Source organism: Gymnodraco acuticeps, unplaced genomic scaffold, assembly GCF_902827175.1.
Source record: "Gymnodraco acuticeps unplaced genomic scaffold, fGymAcu1.1, whole genome shotgun sequence".
Lineage (NCBI taxonomy): Eukaryota > Metazoa > Chordata > Actinopteri > Perciformes > Bathydraconidae > Gymnodraco > Gymnodraco acuticeps.
In genome coordinates, this window is record NW_022989810.1 from 4,891,473 (window position 1) to 4,909,716 (window position 18,244).

Below are 18,244 nucleotides of genomic sequence, written 5' to 3' on the forward strand. Positions count from 1 at the left end.
CACACACACACCACACACACACACACACACACACACACACACACACACACACACACACACACACACACACACACACACACACCACACACACACACACACACACACACACACACACACACACACACACACACACACACACACACACACACACACACACACACACACACCACACACACACACACACACACACACACACACACACACACACACACACACACACACACACACACACCACACACACACACACACACACACACACACACACACACACACACACACACACAACTCCTGAGTATAGTGCAGAGTTGCCTTCCCCCAAACCTCCATTACAATTTAAAAGTTTTAAACTGGCACGATGCCATAAATGTGCTCGATGAACATACTGTATATATTCATATCATAACAACAAGTGGAGCCTCTGCTAGCAAAGATAACAGCTTGGCGACCTAAGAGACATAATGTGGGCAATAAACTCAACCATATGGTCCCTTGGGTGTAACCGGTTTCATTGCCAGAGGGAGATCAGTGACCCCAAAGCCTCCCCTGATGACGACAGCCGCATGGTGTCGACTCCACGGGGAAAACACAGGAAAACAAAGCCTCTACCTTCCGCCTCTCAGCATCCCTCCCAGAAAGATGTGGGGGGGGGGGGAATGGTTTGGTTCAGGAAACCCCTGGCCATTGTTTTGCTTCCTTCATTAGTCGTTGTGTCAACAGTTTGGTTGGCTACGCGTGTGCCACTGTTTTTGTTCTGCTGCACACCGGCCTGACCTCACTGCTCTGATGTTTTGACAGATTGTTTCAAAATCCCATCAAGGCAATTTACTGATGTAAAGCAAAGCCGCCACTTGGACAACATAAGCTGGACCGCATGTTTCAGCAAAGCAAATAAATCTGCCGTGGTCTAAAATTGAACAAATGTGACGTAAATCTGCCCAGGAAATACTGAGGGGTGCAGCAGGGTGCGGCTATGTGTGGGGGCTTGCAGATAAGCAAGAGGTGTTAAATAAATGTAATGTGCTACGTAAACAGCCATTTCTGGCATTGACAGAGAGCTCATAAAGAGAAAGCTAATTTGAATGCTTATCTAATGGAAAGTTGCAGAAAAACGTATGTACACCTTGTTTTTTGTAACTTACCATCATCTAGGTACATCTGGTCCAGTTCCTGGGGCTCCTGTTTGACGGTGATGGCCATCGATGGGGGGCTGGCATCATCATCAGTTAAAAGGCTGGGCGAGCTCTCTCCGGTATGGGTCTGACCCGGGCCGGGACTGTAGGCCTGAACGAATGGGCTGTCCTCTGTCCCACCAGGAGTGGAAGGCTGGGATACCGGGGATGATGACGGACTGCTGCTGTCGTAGATGGTGTGGTAACCATGGGGCCCTGGGCTGTTGAGGTGGTTGGGGCTGCCCTGGGAATGAAGCATCCTGAGAGGGGAGTTGTGGTCTGGCGATGCTGGGTGGGCGAGGTTGGGGCGGCCAGAGGTCTCTTGAATGGGGGTCACAACAGGGCCTGGTGGTGCCGCATGATCGGGGCTGTTAGGAAAGCACTTGCTGTACGCCACTGGGGACAGGTCTTGCAGGGTGGGGCTGGAGCTGGGGGATGACGATGGCATGGCGGTATGGCGAGGTGGGCACGGGGTGTAGCCACCAACCAGGCAGTCGTCAGGATTGGTAAGAGTCATGATGGGAGTGGGCCTGGGCCGGCTGTAAAAGGGCTTTGAATGCATGGGCAGTCTCGCAGTCCCCAGAGAATCATATTCATCATTGGGTTCTGTCTTTATTATCGGCACTGAGGGGAAAAAAAGTAGAAAGAAAGGTGGAGATATTAAAAAAGCGTGCAGGGCATCCACGTGGCGCAATGAGTGTACGAGTCAGGCTTAATAAAGCTGTAAGCATGGGCCGTGCTACCCTCCATTATCCAAACAAACAACCACCATTCGATATGGGCTTGGTGTCAACTTGGCTGGGCTCTCTAACAGAGAAACCCTCACGCCTTCCAACTGCCACCCCTTTTACCACATCATGAACCGAAAAAAAGAGCAAAGAATAAGGGGGGAAAGAAAAATGGATGAGTCATCAGTGTGGAAAGCCACAGCTGGCTCTAATAACGAATAAGACCTATTTTCTTTGGACTCTCCTCCAGGTCTGATATCCAATAAAAGTTACTTTAAAGCTCTGGGCTGCTGCTGCTGCTGCTCAAGGAGCCCAGGACCCCAAGGTTTTTCTCCACACTCTAGAAGTAATTGTTTCTCTAAGGACTGAAAAAGATAGAGGAGAGAGTGAAAAAAAAAAGAGGAGATGATTTGATTTTGATTAGGCCGCCTGAGCTCCTTAAGAGGCTGCAGAGCTGCGCCTGTGGTTTCAGGAGCTTCAGGCCTCAGCTAATGCAGGAGAGTGCTGTGACCCCACTTGATCATGCTGCCTCCTCTCGTCTAATTTCTAATCCAGTGCAGACCGTCTGCACTATTTCCTGATTAGTTCTGACGGACAGGTACTTCCTGTTCAATGTCAAGAGTAGTTACTGAAAACAACTTTCTATTAATTGGACATTTCAAAACGGACCTATAAGAAGTAGAGGGATCACGTTAACAAGCTCACTGGAGTTATTATATAAGTATTTATGCGTAGACTGTGCCAGCACAAAACTAATAGGGCAGCGTTAAGATACCCAGCTGCATAGCAAAGGCTTCTGAGTCACAATAGGCACACTGTTTCTATTCCTACACATTGTTAATGTCTGTTAATGGGTGTGGTGAGCGTTTGATGCCAACCACCACCATTAAGAGCTTTTGGCAAAAATGTGCTCGGAGTGACATTTACTCAAAAGGCGTACAGATGTCAATATGAATAAGATGTCTGTGTGTTTGCGGTTGTACACAATAGAACCTTTGAATGATCGGAAAAGCAAAGGTTGCAATTTAAATGTATCAAGCGCGAAGTGTGTCTTATGAAAGACGGGCTGTTTTTCAGCGTGTTATTATTTGTGTGGGAGCTAGATTTGAAAAGACATGAATCGCGCCTGTAAGCCTCTGGGGTGCTGAGATGCGGTGCAGTGATAACGCAGCAGGGAGCACATTTACGTCAGCCCTGTCTGCTTTCAGAGCCCAGGGAGCAGGCCTGGTGTCTGGGGGAGCGTCGTAAGGCGAGTCCCATGGTGCACGGACGGGCCTCCTCTACACAGCCTGGGGAGGAACAAGCAAGTCACATGGTCGAAGCTACATCAACAGACACTTCCCTCAATGGTTCTTTTTTTGTATTCCCTGCCAACTCTTCTGTGTGAATGGATGACACAGTGCTATGGTGCCAAGATGCTTGATGCCAGTGCGGTCATGCGGAAAAGCTAATTTGATGATTTTGACATGTTAGCTTCAATTCAAAAACTGCATTGTCATGTCAGTTGAATTTTCACCTAAACTGTCTCGATAGAACCTGAACATTTATGAATGGAAATATCATTGTAAAAAGGATTTGTATTTGTTTACATCGTCATGGTTCTGAGGTTTCACCTATATTATATTCCGAATAAATCAAGCGGTTTGAACCAAGCAAAGCAAATTTAAACAATTTTGAAATCAAGATTTCACTGGAAGTATTACGTCACAAAATGTCCTGCCTGCAAGCAAAACCAACATGATCATTTAATTGAGGGGTGAATCAGCAGTATCTCAGAAGGCATGGTGTACTGTTGCCCTTTGCAGTCCCATTTTGTAATCCACTTAGAGTGCATTTTTGAAGAGCAGTTTGGCTTATTGCAGCTTAAAGTTTGTATTCCCAATGAGGTCATTTGTCAACATTTTTCTTCTGTATGCCTTCTGACTGTGAGCAAGACTGGCAAAACAGGAAATCAAATCACATTGGACTAATGGACTTTCTTTTAAGTTTCAAACAACTCCTCTGCTAGAGATATAAACAGAGGTCTCCTTCAGCTCCGTCCATCTGTGTGTCTCCTTTCTACTTTGCACATGAGCTAAGAAAACAGATTCACCAACCAGGCGAGTCCCAACTTCAGCTGGCTTTTATTTCCTCCCAACCTGTGGGTTATGGCCCACAGACAGCTGATGTTCTGCACATGGTTTTCTCTCCATTTCTGCTCGTATTAAACTGATCAGGTCTGATCTGGTATTTTATTGAGGATTTGTTTCCTCAAGGTAATGGTCAAAACAGGATTTAGGAAAGCTTGTACATACTTTAATTTTCAGTAGACTCGACTACTGCAATAGTGTATTCACAGGGCTGACAAGAAAATCCATCAGAAAGCTGCAGCTGATTCAGAACGCTGCTGCCCGAGTCCTCACTAACACTAAAAGAGTGGATCACATCAGTCCGGTTCTGAAATCTTTACACTGGCTTCCAGTCGGCCAAATAATAGATTTGAAAGTACTATTGCTAGTTTTTAAATCACTAAATGGCTTAGGACCAAAGTATATTAACGATCTCCTGCATAGTTATGAACCATCAAGGTGTCTCAGGTCTTCTGGGACGGGTCTGCTCTCGGTTCCGAGAATAAGAACAAAACATGGAAAAGCAGCGTTTAGCCATATGCCCCGACAATCTGGAACAAACTGCCCGAATCGTGCACGTCTTATTACCAATCTGGCACCACTACATGTTTTTAAAACTCGGTTGGATGCTACACAATCAGATGCTGTTGGTGGATGTACATGTGGATAGATATGTAAAATGTAATCGCTGTAATTAATGCTGTATGATGTCCTTTTGTTGTTCTGTTGTTTATGTTTTTATGTCTTCTTGTGGAACCTACTGCTGCAGGTCTCCCTTGAAAAAGAGATCAATGATCTCAATGGGATTTCACCTGGATAAATACAGGTTTTGAATTGAATTGACGTCTGCAGAAACTCTTACTATTTTCAAATCAAGACTGAAAACATATCTTTTTGCCGCTGCTTTTAATTGAGCTGTTCATACTCGCACTGCAGTATGCCTTTTATACATGTATTGTATATATGTTGTGTTTATTTTATTATCTTTGCTTTTTAATGCCTGTTGTAAAATGCCATTGTATAATGTGTTTTTACTGTATTTATTCTTAAAATGTCTTTTAATTTATTTTGTAAAGCACTTTGAATTGTTGCGTGCTGAAAGGTGCTATATAAATAAACTTGCCTTGCCTTGCCTAATGGGAATCTGGACACAGTGCGTCTGTGCCTGTATTGGTATATTTGATTAGGAAGGGCTGGCAAACAGGGTGATTTTACATTTGGAAATTACCTTGCAAAGGAGACTATCTCTACTTGTAGCCATTGGGCAAGGTTGATCATGAATGCAAACGGTTTGATTCTAATTTGCAACGGTTTGTGGCTGAGGTATGACATTGTGTTGTTATGCTGGGAATCTGCGTTGACATTTAACATGGAGCAGGTGATGCACCTGGTGCACCGTGTCCCACTGTGTAGGCAATCTTGGCACCCATAATACTGTTAGCATAAAACCAGTGCAAAACCCAAAGCTGTAGACATGACAGAAACAGTCTAGTTTTTCGGAAAAAATCATGACTGTGCAAGTATTTACAAAAGAACAAAGTTCATTAACTTTTCCTCTATGTGTCACAGAACATGTTTCAGACTATCCCCATTCCCGCTCCTACCACAAACCAATGTAGCAGAGGGAGTCAGCGTTAATAATAGAACTTGATATTACAAAGGAATCTTCTGTAAAAATAAAAGGGGTTCCGAGAAGTTCTTCACTTAAGCTTTCGGTCATTGCCAGGACTTCTTCTTAACGTTTCTTGTTAAATGTGGTTGGTGAAAACTGTTTATTTTTTGAAGATCACGGGTCACGTCTTTACACAACAATGATTGGATAGGAGTTTGGAAACGCGTAGCTCATTGCAGGAGCAAGATAAGGACACTTTTACTAAGGGTGCATCTCAAGCACAAACACTGCTGGAGGTATATCAAAAGCAAATGTATTTCTTCTTGCTCTATTGGCTCAAGGCAGCTTTAATCCAGTCAGTATAGTTTAGCTGGCAGCAAATAGCTCACATAATCGGCTTAAAGGTTCTCAAATTTGACTTTATATAAATATATTGTGGAGTATTGATCTCCAGGAAAGTAGGTCCCTCTCCCACTATTGCTGTCCAAGCTTCTTTGAGCTTTGTTTAGCTAGCAGAGTCGGCCACATGTGCATGTTAGTGCACGTTTGGCTAGCTAATGGCTGCCACTCTGCACTGCTCTCAAACAGCGCTTAGAGCTGATCACGGCTTCTCCCACCTATGGCAATGTCACCGAAGCGTAACTTCCACCTGCCAGTTTCCCCCCCAAGTAAAGACTGTTAGCTCTGTTAGCATTGTTAGCCGCCAGCTCAAACATGTGAGCGCCACAATGTTGTGAGCCGCGTGGAGACAATCCGCCTGTTTGAAATGTCAAATTGTGAACCCTTACCTATACTTTTCAAATATTATATTTATGTATGTATTAAAACATTTTTCAATAATATAATTAAACATATTGATTACCCTTTCTGGAAAGATAAAGGTCAGTATATTTTTCTCACTAAAGCCCAACTGCTTTGCTCATAAATATATTTGTGCTATCAGATTTAGTGCAAAGTCCTAGTGACACATTTCAGAGTTTATTTCTGACTGGCTACAATTCTGTTGGGTCATCAAAATGGCAATGTTTCTTTTAGGTCTATATTACACCTACATAAGATCACTAAGGCTTATCTTTCTATGTCAGCTAGTAAGAGACAGCATCTGATAACATTTTATATTTTAACATTGGAGGCAGGGCGAGGCCTTGAGAGATTAGAATCCGTTTACATGTCTAAAACAATAGTCATTATTGAAATAATACTCTCTTTAGAGCTGAGCGGATACTGCAGTATAGTAATACTCTGCATTGTTGTTCAGCCGCATTACGTGCCAAGAGCATTTGCATTAAAGAATAACAAGAAGGCCACAGGACCTGAATGGAAAATAAAGGTGGTTTTCACTAGCATCTGTGTCCCAGAGTGTTTGCTTCATCCTTCCGCTGTTTCAAACAAGCCAGGCTATTTAAAGGGTTGGGTTTGTCTTTTTATAGACGAGCAGACATCAGAGTGTGAAAGAAATGTTCTCTCTAAACAACGTCAGTGACCACAACTGTGCTTGAAGTGGGACAGCGGGCCGGAAGAGTATTTTCATACAAGCAGGCGAAAAAAAAGTGTTGACAACAGTGTGTGTGGGTGTCCTCGTCCCCAGCCCGCCCCGAGTACCTGGCCACAGTGTTGTTTCTCTTCCCCCACACACACACACCACACACACACACACACACACACACACACACACCACAACACACACACACCACACCACACACACACACACACACACACACACACACACACACACACACAACAACACACACACACACACACACACACACACACACACACACACACACACACACACACACACACACACACACACACACACACACACACACACACACACACACACACACACACACACACACCACACACACACACACACACACACACACACACACACACACCACACACACACACCACACACACACAACACACACACACACACACACACACACACACACACACACACACACACACCACACACACACACACACACACACACACACACACACACACACACACACACACACACAGCCTAACTAGGATTTCCTCATTCTTTGTTGCTGTATTGACACCATGAATGTAATACAATCATCTTCAGGGTCTGTGTACACTAATTATAACCTACAGTCTTCTTTGTGAATGTAATTTGAATCAGAGAGCTCTGAATATTGCTTTTTTAAACACCTTGGAAACTGAAATGTGCCTTTACACAATTATATTTACAACTAGGGAATTTGGAGAGCGATGACCCAATGCCCTATCTTACAATATAAACAAAAGTGAACAATAATGACTATATCCATCCTTTGATTCGGAACCACTCCAAAATGGATCTTTATTAGCTCCAACCTTACACCAAGTTTCATGAAAAGTACATTTTCTGCAATCCTGATGACATAAACAAAAACAACTGTAGAGTGATACATTATTATTCAAACAACGTTCAAATCACATTGAAAGTACATAGCACATGTCAATAGTATTGCACATTTAAACTTTGCTTGTGACTGTAAAGGCTATGCTGCCCACAGAGATTTACAGTTTATTTATGCGTTCATGGCAGTACTGCCTCAGCTGTTATCCAGCACTGTTGTAATATACAAATATTTGATTTAAATACACAATATTTGTTTTTAGGGAAATTGTTGTCGTATTTTTTAATGTGTGTCTTCAAAAGCTTGGTAAATCTCAAAATAGAACTCAATAGCTTGTCTCTTTGGTGGTAACACTTGTGAGTTAATTATGCTCCTTTAAGAAGATATCGGCCCTGCTTGTGTGGTCCACACTGTACTTGTGGTTTACTTGGCAACAAAGAGAGAACAAAACAAGTCATCTTTTAATTAGAGCTATCTTTATGCTCAGGGAAATGACTTAGAGATGCATAGCGGAGACCGATAAGCCTCCACATCACCCTGTCTCTCTTTCCCCGTGGAAGTACAGTTTATGAAATGGATCGGCTTTATAAGGACAGTGTGTCTGCTGTGCACTGGTTCAGTAACCCAGAATGAACCCATCATATAATCAGGCATCTCCAAATAGGGTCTTGCTTTTCTTTGTCTCAGGGCTTCATCCAAAATCCCAATCACTTATCTCCTGTGGCAATAAATACATCTGCTGATAATCCAAATGTCACATCGTAATAACAGCTGAAGACTTAAAACATCATATGCTCTCCCAACAGCATTAGACCCATCAGACACCGATCGATGAATACAAGATACCATTGTTTTGATCTAATATATCAGTGAACCTGCTCAACGGCCAACAGCACTGGACTGGCACTTTAATGGAAAATGTTGGTTTGCTGAAGTTAATTATATCTGAATACACATAGATAAATATAAGAGTAATCCATCTGGATAGTGAAAGTGATACTAACGCTGATATTACGCCTGCACCCATTGTGAAAAGTCCATAGCTCACACTGTTATTGTGGGGCTGAGCTCTTCTCTTAACTCTCTGCAATACATTCTTCAAATTCCAATGTGAAAGCCATCTATAAACACTGAAGCCAGGGACACATGATAAACACAGAGAGAGGTATTCCTGGGTTTTTCAGGTTGCTACATGAATGACAGGGCAAAGCACTGCCTGGTAGATGCATGTGTGTGTGTGCGCACATGGATGTGTATTTGTGTGTTGGTGCACCAGGAGGGCATTGTGTGAGGTGGAGTGTGAAAGTCAGGTCGCCGGGGGATTGACTTCTCTTCATCAACAGCGCTCGGAGGCTCTGTCACTCAGCAGGTACACCTCATCGCTGGGGAACGCACTCTCACTACAGAATAAACACTCCTCACATCTTCTGCTCTCACTCACAGTCTACGGCCAAGAGGTGCCAGGGCATCAAGTCAGAAACACAGACCAAAAAACTGGCCGCAAATTTCACATGGCATGTTGACAGCTGGGGTATACTATAGTGGATGGATGTCAAGACCTGTAGAAATACTCTATGAGATGAATGCAGAATGTGCAGCTGGTGAAAATGTCTTTGAGTGTCACCAAAAAAGAAGGGGAAAATATTTATGATGATTACCGTTCGGAGGCAGGAAGGTGAAGGTCTGGCACTGGCTCCTCTTCCTCTTGCCGTTGCAGACGTAGAAGTCGACCTGCACCGGGCTGGATATTCTCTGGTTCCTGTACGGCGGGATCTCCACAACAAGAGAATTCTAAAATATAAATAAGATGCAATATGACATTTCCTCTTTATGAGATAATACAGCAGCTGATACCATCATCAAGTAATTAGTTGTATTCACTCATATGATTGCATGGAACTCTCTACAGCAAATGTAAGTTTGTACTAGCACTTCCTGTATCCTATTAATCAACAGCTATGTTTATTTTACAGCTAGCCTTCATTTAGGGGACTGTTTCCAAGAGGCTCGGCTGGGACTAGTCTAAATGAGCTTGTCTGGACTGTGTAGACGGAGTAGTAGAGCCCATGAGGTTGGTCCAGTGCCCATGTTTGTCTATGAGGAAAACCCCAGGGCTTTACCTTTGTCCCTTTACAGCACAAGAGGAGGGAGGTAGCCGGCGTATTTGTTTGCACAGCCATGCGTCCCTGTGGAGAGGCTCGCCTTTCCCCCTCCTCCCCTCTAGGCCAGACCTTGGCAAGTCTGGACGGATCTGAACTTTCGACTGCTTGCTTTCTGACAAGGGAACCTGAGTTTCTTGTGTCCAATTCCTAGAATGGCTGTCATTCACGTGAGGGTCTTTGACAGAAGAAGGTTGTGGATAAACGGAGCAGTAAGGGAGCGATGGAGGTGGGGGACCTGCGTCTTCCGCCCTCGTCTGCCCTCCAGATGACGACACATGCAGGTGGCTGATTGAGTGTGTTAAGTGTGTGCATGTGCACATGGCTTTTCCCTCTCCATCCTATCCAATGAAAGTTAGCACGCTCTGGACGGCAATAAAAACACTGTTGGGCGGGCGGTCTGGAGCACTTTAGTGTAGTCTAGTGGCGACTGATGATGATGAAGGCCAGGGCTGTCTTGCTGTCATTGCCTACTTGTATGTTAGATTTATAAATAAACATGCGTATTTGTATATCATCGACCTCGCCTCCCAACAACGCCACCCCCAGCTAAGCCTTGCACGCCCGCTAATTTTCCAGCATCTGGGACTCCAGCCATAGCACATCAACCAGCCCTACAGGCCAATTAGACATTAGCCTCCATATTTACCCTCCTGATGCAACCAAGTCATTTACCTGAGTCAAATAACAGCAACAACAAGGAGAAAAACAGCCTCAAGTTGCACCGTTTACATGCGTGTTGTTCATTTTAGACTCCGTGCAAGTGTAAATTGCATTGGTTAGTTTACACAAAAACGGGGGAAGTGGGGGGGAGGACGAGACGCTGATGAAAGGCATCGGCAATTCAAAACATACTGTCATCACGCACAAGCAAACAGATTTTCGGAGACCTTGTGCTCAACTCTCCACCCGAGAGCAGGCCTAACGAACCTCAGTCAAGTCTTAATTCACTCCAGAATACAAGCGGCTTTCTGTGACACGTAGAACAACATTCGCTTCATTCCCTCTCTTGGCGACTCCCTTTCACTCAGTTTTATATTAACACAATCTGAATCTGTGGCTGGTTGGTTTATTTTCTCATTACGCGTCTCATGAAAAGCAGCAGGTAAAAGCACAGGGTGTAATCCGCCCTTGGCTGCATGATCGCGGGCACAGACGAGGTGTTAAAGTCCATTCAACACTTTGCTGTGAACTAATAGTCTGGCTATGCTGGAGAGACTGTGGCATGAGTGTGTGTAGGTTCATGCTTTTATTTGTCCTCGATGTGCATGTATTCGAGCGTGTTAAATGCAAAAACAATATGACAGTCCGTGTTTACTCCGTTAGGGTACGGACATTTTGTGAAAATTCCATTCAGGATTGCATGAGCTAATCATCATTGTCTATTTTGCAACTTGTAATGCCTCAGCCAAGGTTACATCATTGCAGGGGACAGATGAGGAGGAGACAGAAAGGAAAGGAGAAAGTGTCAAGGGAGGGTGGTATTGAAGAAGCATTTCCAACGAGGCACTTTGGTGAGGTGCACTTACATTTTTGACGGAGTCCTTGTCAACTTTGGCTTCTGTCTCCCACAGATGATGCCCATCTATTGGCAAAAGAATGAAAATGAATATTAAGTATTATACAAACAACATGGGCTTTAAATGGAGATGTACCTAATGTAATGTGGAAGAGATGTGTGCTCTGGCATTTATGTTAATGCTGCAACAATTCGCACACAACGTCTGGAAAAATATCTTAGTTTTCAGACATTCCCCTTAGAATGAAGATTACAACATTGTTAGGTTTAAGAACAGATTATGGTTTGGGTTTTCAGTGAAAGGGGACATAATATGATCGTATTTAGGTTCATATTTGTATTTTGTGCCTCCACTGTGACTTGCTTTTATGGTCAGAAAAGGCTTCTTTTTTTTCTGAAACGGCCCTTGCTGCAGCACCTCTGTCCAAAACAAAAGCCAAGTCTGCTACGACTGGTTAGTTGGCCAGCTCTGCTGTGATTGGTCAACAGCTTAAAAGACGTGTTAGAAATGTGGCGCCCCTTTTCATATCACGTATAATGTATTGTAGCGCTAGCCAATTGAGGTCATTTTAGGTTTTGGACAATGGTGATAGCTATTGGTCACTGTTCTATGACCTTTTACACACACATATTATGAAGGACCGGAGGTGTGTAACAGAAATAAAAAGTTTGTCTGTCTTTAACTTCTTAAGTGGGAACTCTCATCTTAGGTGTCTATCACCATTGAATGTGCCATTATTTTGTGTCACTTCATTAAATATTTGATGAGCTACTTTTTTTTAAAACTCCTTTTCTTCTCTCTTACTTCTATTCTTAACTTTGATCTGTGAAATAACACCCCTTAGAAAAACTGCAGCTTTTGCTTGGGTTCCCTTTCTTCTCATCTCCATCTTGTTGTGGTAAGGTCGGAGGTTTCCCTTGCTGCCATGCAGTAAAAAGGTCTGTGAGCTACTGCAGCTGTTGGGAGCCTGCAGAAGCTCAACTCACATTCTTTGTTTTTTTCCTGTGATTTCATGCCACACCTTAGCACACAGACTCTCTGGGCTCTGCTAGGGCAATCAGCACCAACCACAGTGCCATTTTGTTTCTTTTTTTCCCTTAAGAACCAATGACTCATTAGAGCTGTCAGAAATAGAAGTGACACAGAACACTCTTTGTGTCAGTGACACACCATGTGATGCAATAGCATGGGCACTGTGGCACAGCTACTTTATGTTAGCTGGGGTAAGCACCAGCTGTGGCTTCTTGGATAGAATCCACTGCTGAAACGCTGCACTTGCGTCTGGGACAGGAAGCCATCAGATAAGATAATCAGACTCAGTTTCCAAATAACTAATAGCAGAAGTCTAGCATGTTTTTTACATCAGGCAGTGAAGTAAAAGAATAAAGGATCCCAGCTATGGTTGGTTTATTATTGGTGAGCTGTGGTAGTGGGGGCGGGTGGTCAGCTTTATTATTCAGGGAGTGAACATCAGTAGATATCTCTATCCAAAATGGCCATATTAAAAATCGAGGAAAGAGAAAAACAGACGGTGAACAGATCAGATAAGGGTTTTTCTATTTGAACTTGGGGGGAAATAAGAGTTGCATATGGAGAAATGTGCCTCGCTGTAATGGAGATGATGACCGAGGGAATAGAAGAAGGGGTCCTATAGGACTGCCATGCATGGTGGATTGAGATGCCCAGAAGAATGAGGCTCACAATATGCTCAGAAAAAGGAAGGGCAATGAGCACAGACCGGGAGAAGGTCAGAGAAAGACAGAGACAAACAGAGATGAGCGTTCCTCATGTTACGTCTAGTGGTTCCCAAGAGCGAATCTCACCCGCCTCCGCTCTGGGAGACACTCCAAGAGGGAAACCTTAGACTACAACGTCAATCCCAGCCTCCACGAGTAAACATGTTTTTCAAACTTTTCTTCCTTCCTTGATCTTTTCTCTCACCTTCTGTATCTCTCTGTCACTTTGCTCCTCCAAACTTTTCAAAGATTACTCCACTAGACATAGCAAATGTGCAAGTGAGACTGAATTGGCAGGGCCCACATGTAGCATACCTTTGCGAGTCAGAGAGCGCTGTACGACTGATAACCGCAGAACTTTCCATTCACCCCGTCTTCCCTGCAACATCTGCAAAAAGCTTCTGTTCCCGACAACACCTCCTCCTTCACGCACACTCCACCCACGCAAAATGCACGCAAGCAGATGCAGGCGCAGGCACAGTATCCTCTTGCTTTGTTCTGGTCTACAAATTGAATGACATGAGAGGGAAGCACAAAATAATAGTTGGTATTGGAGCTGTTTCAGATCAATCTTGCCATAATCCAGTCATATTTAAAGAGACGAATGAATGGAAGCACAAACACAAATGGGCAACTTATTTTGAGGCTTTGTGTTTAAAAGGTAAACCAAGCATCTGCCCATTGCTCTGTATGACTCCTTTGTACAAATGATATCCACAAAGACTAACGCCTCGTCAAAAGACAACCAGGACAACGCAATCATTCATCAGAGAATTAGAACACATTGAGGGTGAGGCTTCTTGGAGTCTTCTTCAATTCGTTACACCACACAAAGCACAGCAACAGTGTTGTTGCAATAATAAATCCTATCATTCGTCATATTTTCATGAGGTTTGGGTTATAGTAGAGATTAAGAGATGGGTCCTCGTGTACAAAGCAATGGATAGCTGAGTAATGGCATCCCTGTCCTTATCATGACCTCGCAGGTTTTGGCTTGCAGGTGATTTTTCCTCCTTAAAAAGGTTGTGTTGTGCACAGCAACTTCCACTGACCAAAAAGAAAATATTTTAAGAACGGAAAATATGATTCACATGCCTAATTGTGGGTGTTGTCTTGTGAAACAACCCAGACATATTTTGCAGCAATGCCTCTCTTCCAGTAGAGGATTTTCTGGCAAATTTTGCTTAACATTTGTGAAGAATATTTTCCATTTTAGTGCAGTTCTTCTGTTACTAGCCACACTTCAAATGCTTCAGTAATTTCACAGCAAATAACTTGGTGTCCAATGAGAAGCCAAGCCAAAAGGCCAAAAGGGGTTCCCCCATGACTTCTCCCTGAGGGGCAGCTACTCTCCCTCTAAAGCACCTGACCTCTGCCAAACTGAGGAGTGGTGAAATTGGAGAAATGCAAGTCTGCTTCAGATTGAGAGGCTTCTGTATAAATTATGACCTGACAGTAGATTTGTGATGGTTTTATAGTCAGGAAGTGAGTTATTCTTGGTGTAAAACAGGAACAACGTGAGCTGACTTGACCTGTGGGTGCAGGCTGAGGAGGATAGCGGCCAAAAGAGACAGATATGATCCTTTTGTCAAGACTCCAGCGGTGTGGTATTTAGTCTGAAAATGATCTAAAGACTGAGGGGATGGCTGGAAGGTCATCCAGACTTTTACAATTGTATAATATTTGTGTTCAGGTGGAAGATATGTTGGTTGCTCTCTATGGTGAGCCCAGCGAAGGTCACTGCAGGATCCTAACTTACAAACCCCACTACTGACAGAATGTAAGAGGGATTTGAACCACATATGTGGCATGTTTCAGACACGTTAAAATAATTGTGGAGGCCACAGGACAATCTAGACATCATTCAGTTATGATACCTTTTGATGTTAAGACATGCCAAAAGCAGAGGTATTTCAAAAAGTATGCACTGGCCTGTTGCTGATAAAACGTTACAACATGATAGGAATGGGCTTTAATAAGCCAGAAACATTGGGTTTGAGAGACAAACGTTATGTTCCATTTCTGAAACTATACCAGGACAATAGGTATACCTTTTCCGCCACACTAATACTGGTTCAGCCAGCCAAATACATCTCATTAAAGGGGGCAGTATAGCAAGAATCTATGTGATAGTTTGCTCTTTCTGTGCATACAAATAACAATCTATTTCCCTAAGGGACAGCTTTTAACGAGTATGTTTCAGGTGGAATGGCAAAGGAGCATAGGAGGTTAAGTCCCTGCAGATCTGTCATAGGGCTCCTCCTTGAACTACAATTATTAAACATAATCAATTATTGTGGTGAAGAATGCCATCCTAATTAGAAAGCATAACTCTCTCTTCTCTCACCACATGCCTTGGGCAGGGGTGGAGGCTGACTTTAAACTGCTATGTGCCTTAATATGAGCCAAGATTATGCAGGTTATCCTAGCCTTAAGCCAAAGGGCAGTCTAGACATACCGCTAGAAGTACAATACATCGACCGATTTGTCTGGTGTTTAGACTTGCCCAGGGTAGAAGTGTTCAACAAAGACTAAACAGAATAAACTCTAACACTACGGATCACATTCTATAAGGCCTGCGTCTCTCGAATTTAAGAATCCAAATCCAAATATGTGTGCCTGTTGCAGAGGAGTTTCCACATGACAAGAGAGACAGCCTAGAGGTATTGTTGTGGACTTGTGGAGCTGGACCAGCCTGAAGCGGAGGTGGAGAAGACCAGGCTTCTCCCTGCTGCATCCCAGGCATGTGTGGTGCTGCCGAGCTCCAGGCAACGCTCCAATCCGACAGATGTAAAAACCATCCAGCCCACCAGGGAATTCCGTTACCTCCCCTCTGAGTCAGAGTGTAGGCTTTCCCCAGCTCTCTCTCCTTCTCTCTGGTTGTCTGTCTGTCTGTTTTCCCTGCCTGTAGCACTCATTCCATCCATGGAAAGGGTTAGGGCAAGCCAGAACACACGCTGCACAAGGTGCGCCAGGTATGTCTTCTCACTCAAGTGCCAAAAGAGCGGTTTAGGCAAAACACTGACACAAACTCAACACATAATATAATACAAATCAAGCGAAACTAAGCAAAAGAAGATGGAAAGTTTCATAAATGCCTACTTTGCGGCAATGTGAAAGGTACAATTCTCAACTAATACATGTCAACAATAATTACCATTGAAAATAATGTTTACATTACAGCAGGAGAAAAAGTGGACTTCTGGTTGTGGGTTTTTCGAGTCTATCATTATGTTTGTTCTCTGCATGTGTGGTCTGTGATGAGCTACAAACAAGGTGAAGCAGTTCTAATAATGATAACTAACACATTGAACGATTAACCATGTCGATAAAAGTCACGTAAACATAAAACTATTTGTTGGGAAATGTAGAAGTTGACCCTAAACTTGGAATATATTCACTGAAGAGTCAATATCAGGTCAGCATATGATCACTTTTATCCTCCGATGTCACAGGATTTCTAAGGAAGCCCTGTCTTTTTTGCCTCCTCTTCCTCCCCTCTTCCTCTCCCTACCCCCTAAGGGTCTCGTCTTTTCCGTCTCACCCCTCCACAGGGAATCCCTCGCGGATGACTCACTGAAAACACTTCCTACTGAACAACGCAAACGGGCCGCAGGCTAACAGGGACGCTGCGCGCACACATACAGTACACAACAACAAACACACGCGCGGTGGATGCACACAGTTTGCATCAGTTATCCTGTGGGTGATGAAGTGGAGCAGTGGGGACAGATCTGGCATTTGAAAAGCAGAAGTAATTATTTTTCAAGGCGCATTAAGTTCTCCCACTGTGGCAACAGCTATGAGCTCTGCTCATTTGATACTAAGGACATCTCATGGGGGGCAGACAGACAATCAAAACAACACAGAGTGAAATAAAGGAAGTTTAAAGTGACAGCAGAACACAAAGGGAAATGATGGAACATATATGGAGGTTTTTTAAGGGTCTCGCATTTAAGTAATTTCCTATTGAGAGATAACAACATTTAGAACTCTTGTCACATATTCAATTTAAATGCACTTCACTTTTTAATGTAGCAAAGTTTATAACTTGTCTATTTATTTATTATTTTATGTCTTAAAAATCTATAGAACCTATTTTCAATTAGAGTAAGACATACATTTTTATAGAGGAAAAATAACAATATTTCTGAAACCATACAGTATAAGCCCAAACTCCTATTGCACCAATTTATCATCTGTGATGTAAAGCCAAAGCACAATATGTAAGTGCTTAAACTTCTCAATTGTCCAGCCACAGTTTTAGTTCTAACACTATAAAGTAATATAATGGATACAAATATGTATTTGAAAGAAGGTAGAGATGTTTAGTGGCAATGGTCTTTGATGGTACCAATAAGGTTTACAATCATTCTTGGCTTGCAATACATAGACTGTATGATTTTTCTATTTTGCTTAGAGAACTGGAGGTAAGCTAGCTACATGTTCCTTGTTAACTAATGGGGTGAGAACTTGCAATATCGGATCGTGACTCCGCTTTAACTTTGAGAGGGCCTGAGAAGTTCATTCAACTGGTCAGGAGCAGATGACCTGAACAATCCATTTCATTTCTATAGCACATTTTAAAAACAGAGGGTTTGACAAAGTGCTTCACAACGAACATATCATTATACAAGTCCTCGGTCTCCCCTGTCCACTGTACCGGGCACAACGCCCATCAAGGCTGGTATCCAGTCTGACTCTAAATGTGTGGCTCCAAAATCAAATCAGACAGTGTATGCCCGGATTAAAATGTGTAAATTGAAGTGGCAACAGAGTAGAGTCAATGATTTGCCAAGAACTAATGGATGTTTTTGGTATTTCTTCAGAAGAAATTGTT

General features: G+C 43.2%; 1 protein-coding gene across 5 annotated transcripts in view; it reads right to left on the bottom strand.

Moving 5' to 3' along the window:
- LOC117553822 (nuclear factor of activated T-cells, cytoplasmic 1-like) overlaps positions 1 to 18,244 on the bottom strand; it is a 62,531-nt gene that overhangs the window by 20,877 nt on the left and 23,410 nt on the right. For 3 of the 5 annotated variants that reach the window (XM_034227894.1, XM_034227910.1, XM_034227915.1), the window contains exons 7-9: positions 11,678 to 11,733; positions 9,648 to 9,780; positions 1,140 to 1,793 (exon numbers count right to left, since the gene is read on the bottom strand). In XM_034227894.1, coding sequence (XP_034083785.1) covers positions 1,140 to 1,793; positions 9,648 to 9,780; positions 11,678 to 11,733 — 843 coding nt within the window. The remainder of the gene's footprint in view (positions 1 to 1,139; positions 1,794 to 9,647; positions 9,781 to 11,677; positions 11,734 to 18,244) is intronic. The other 2 variants (XM_034227901.1, XM_034227923.1) reach the window with 2 other exon arrangements.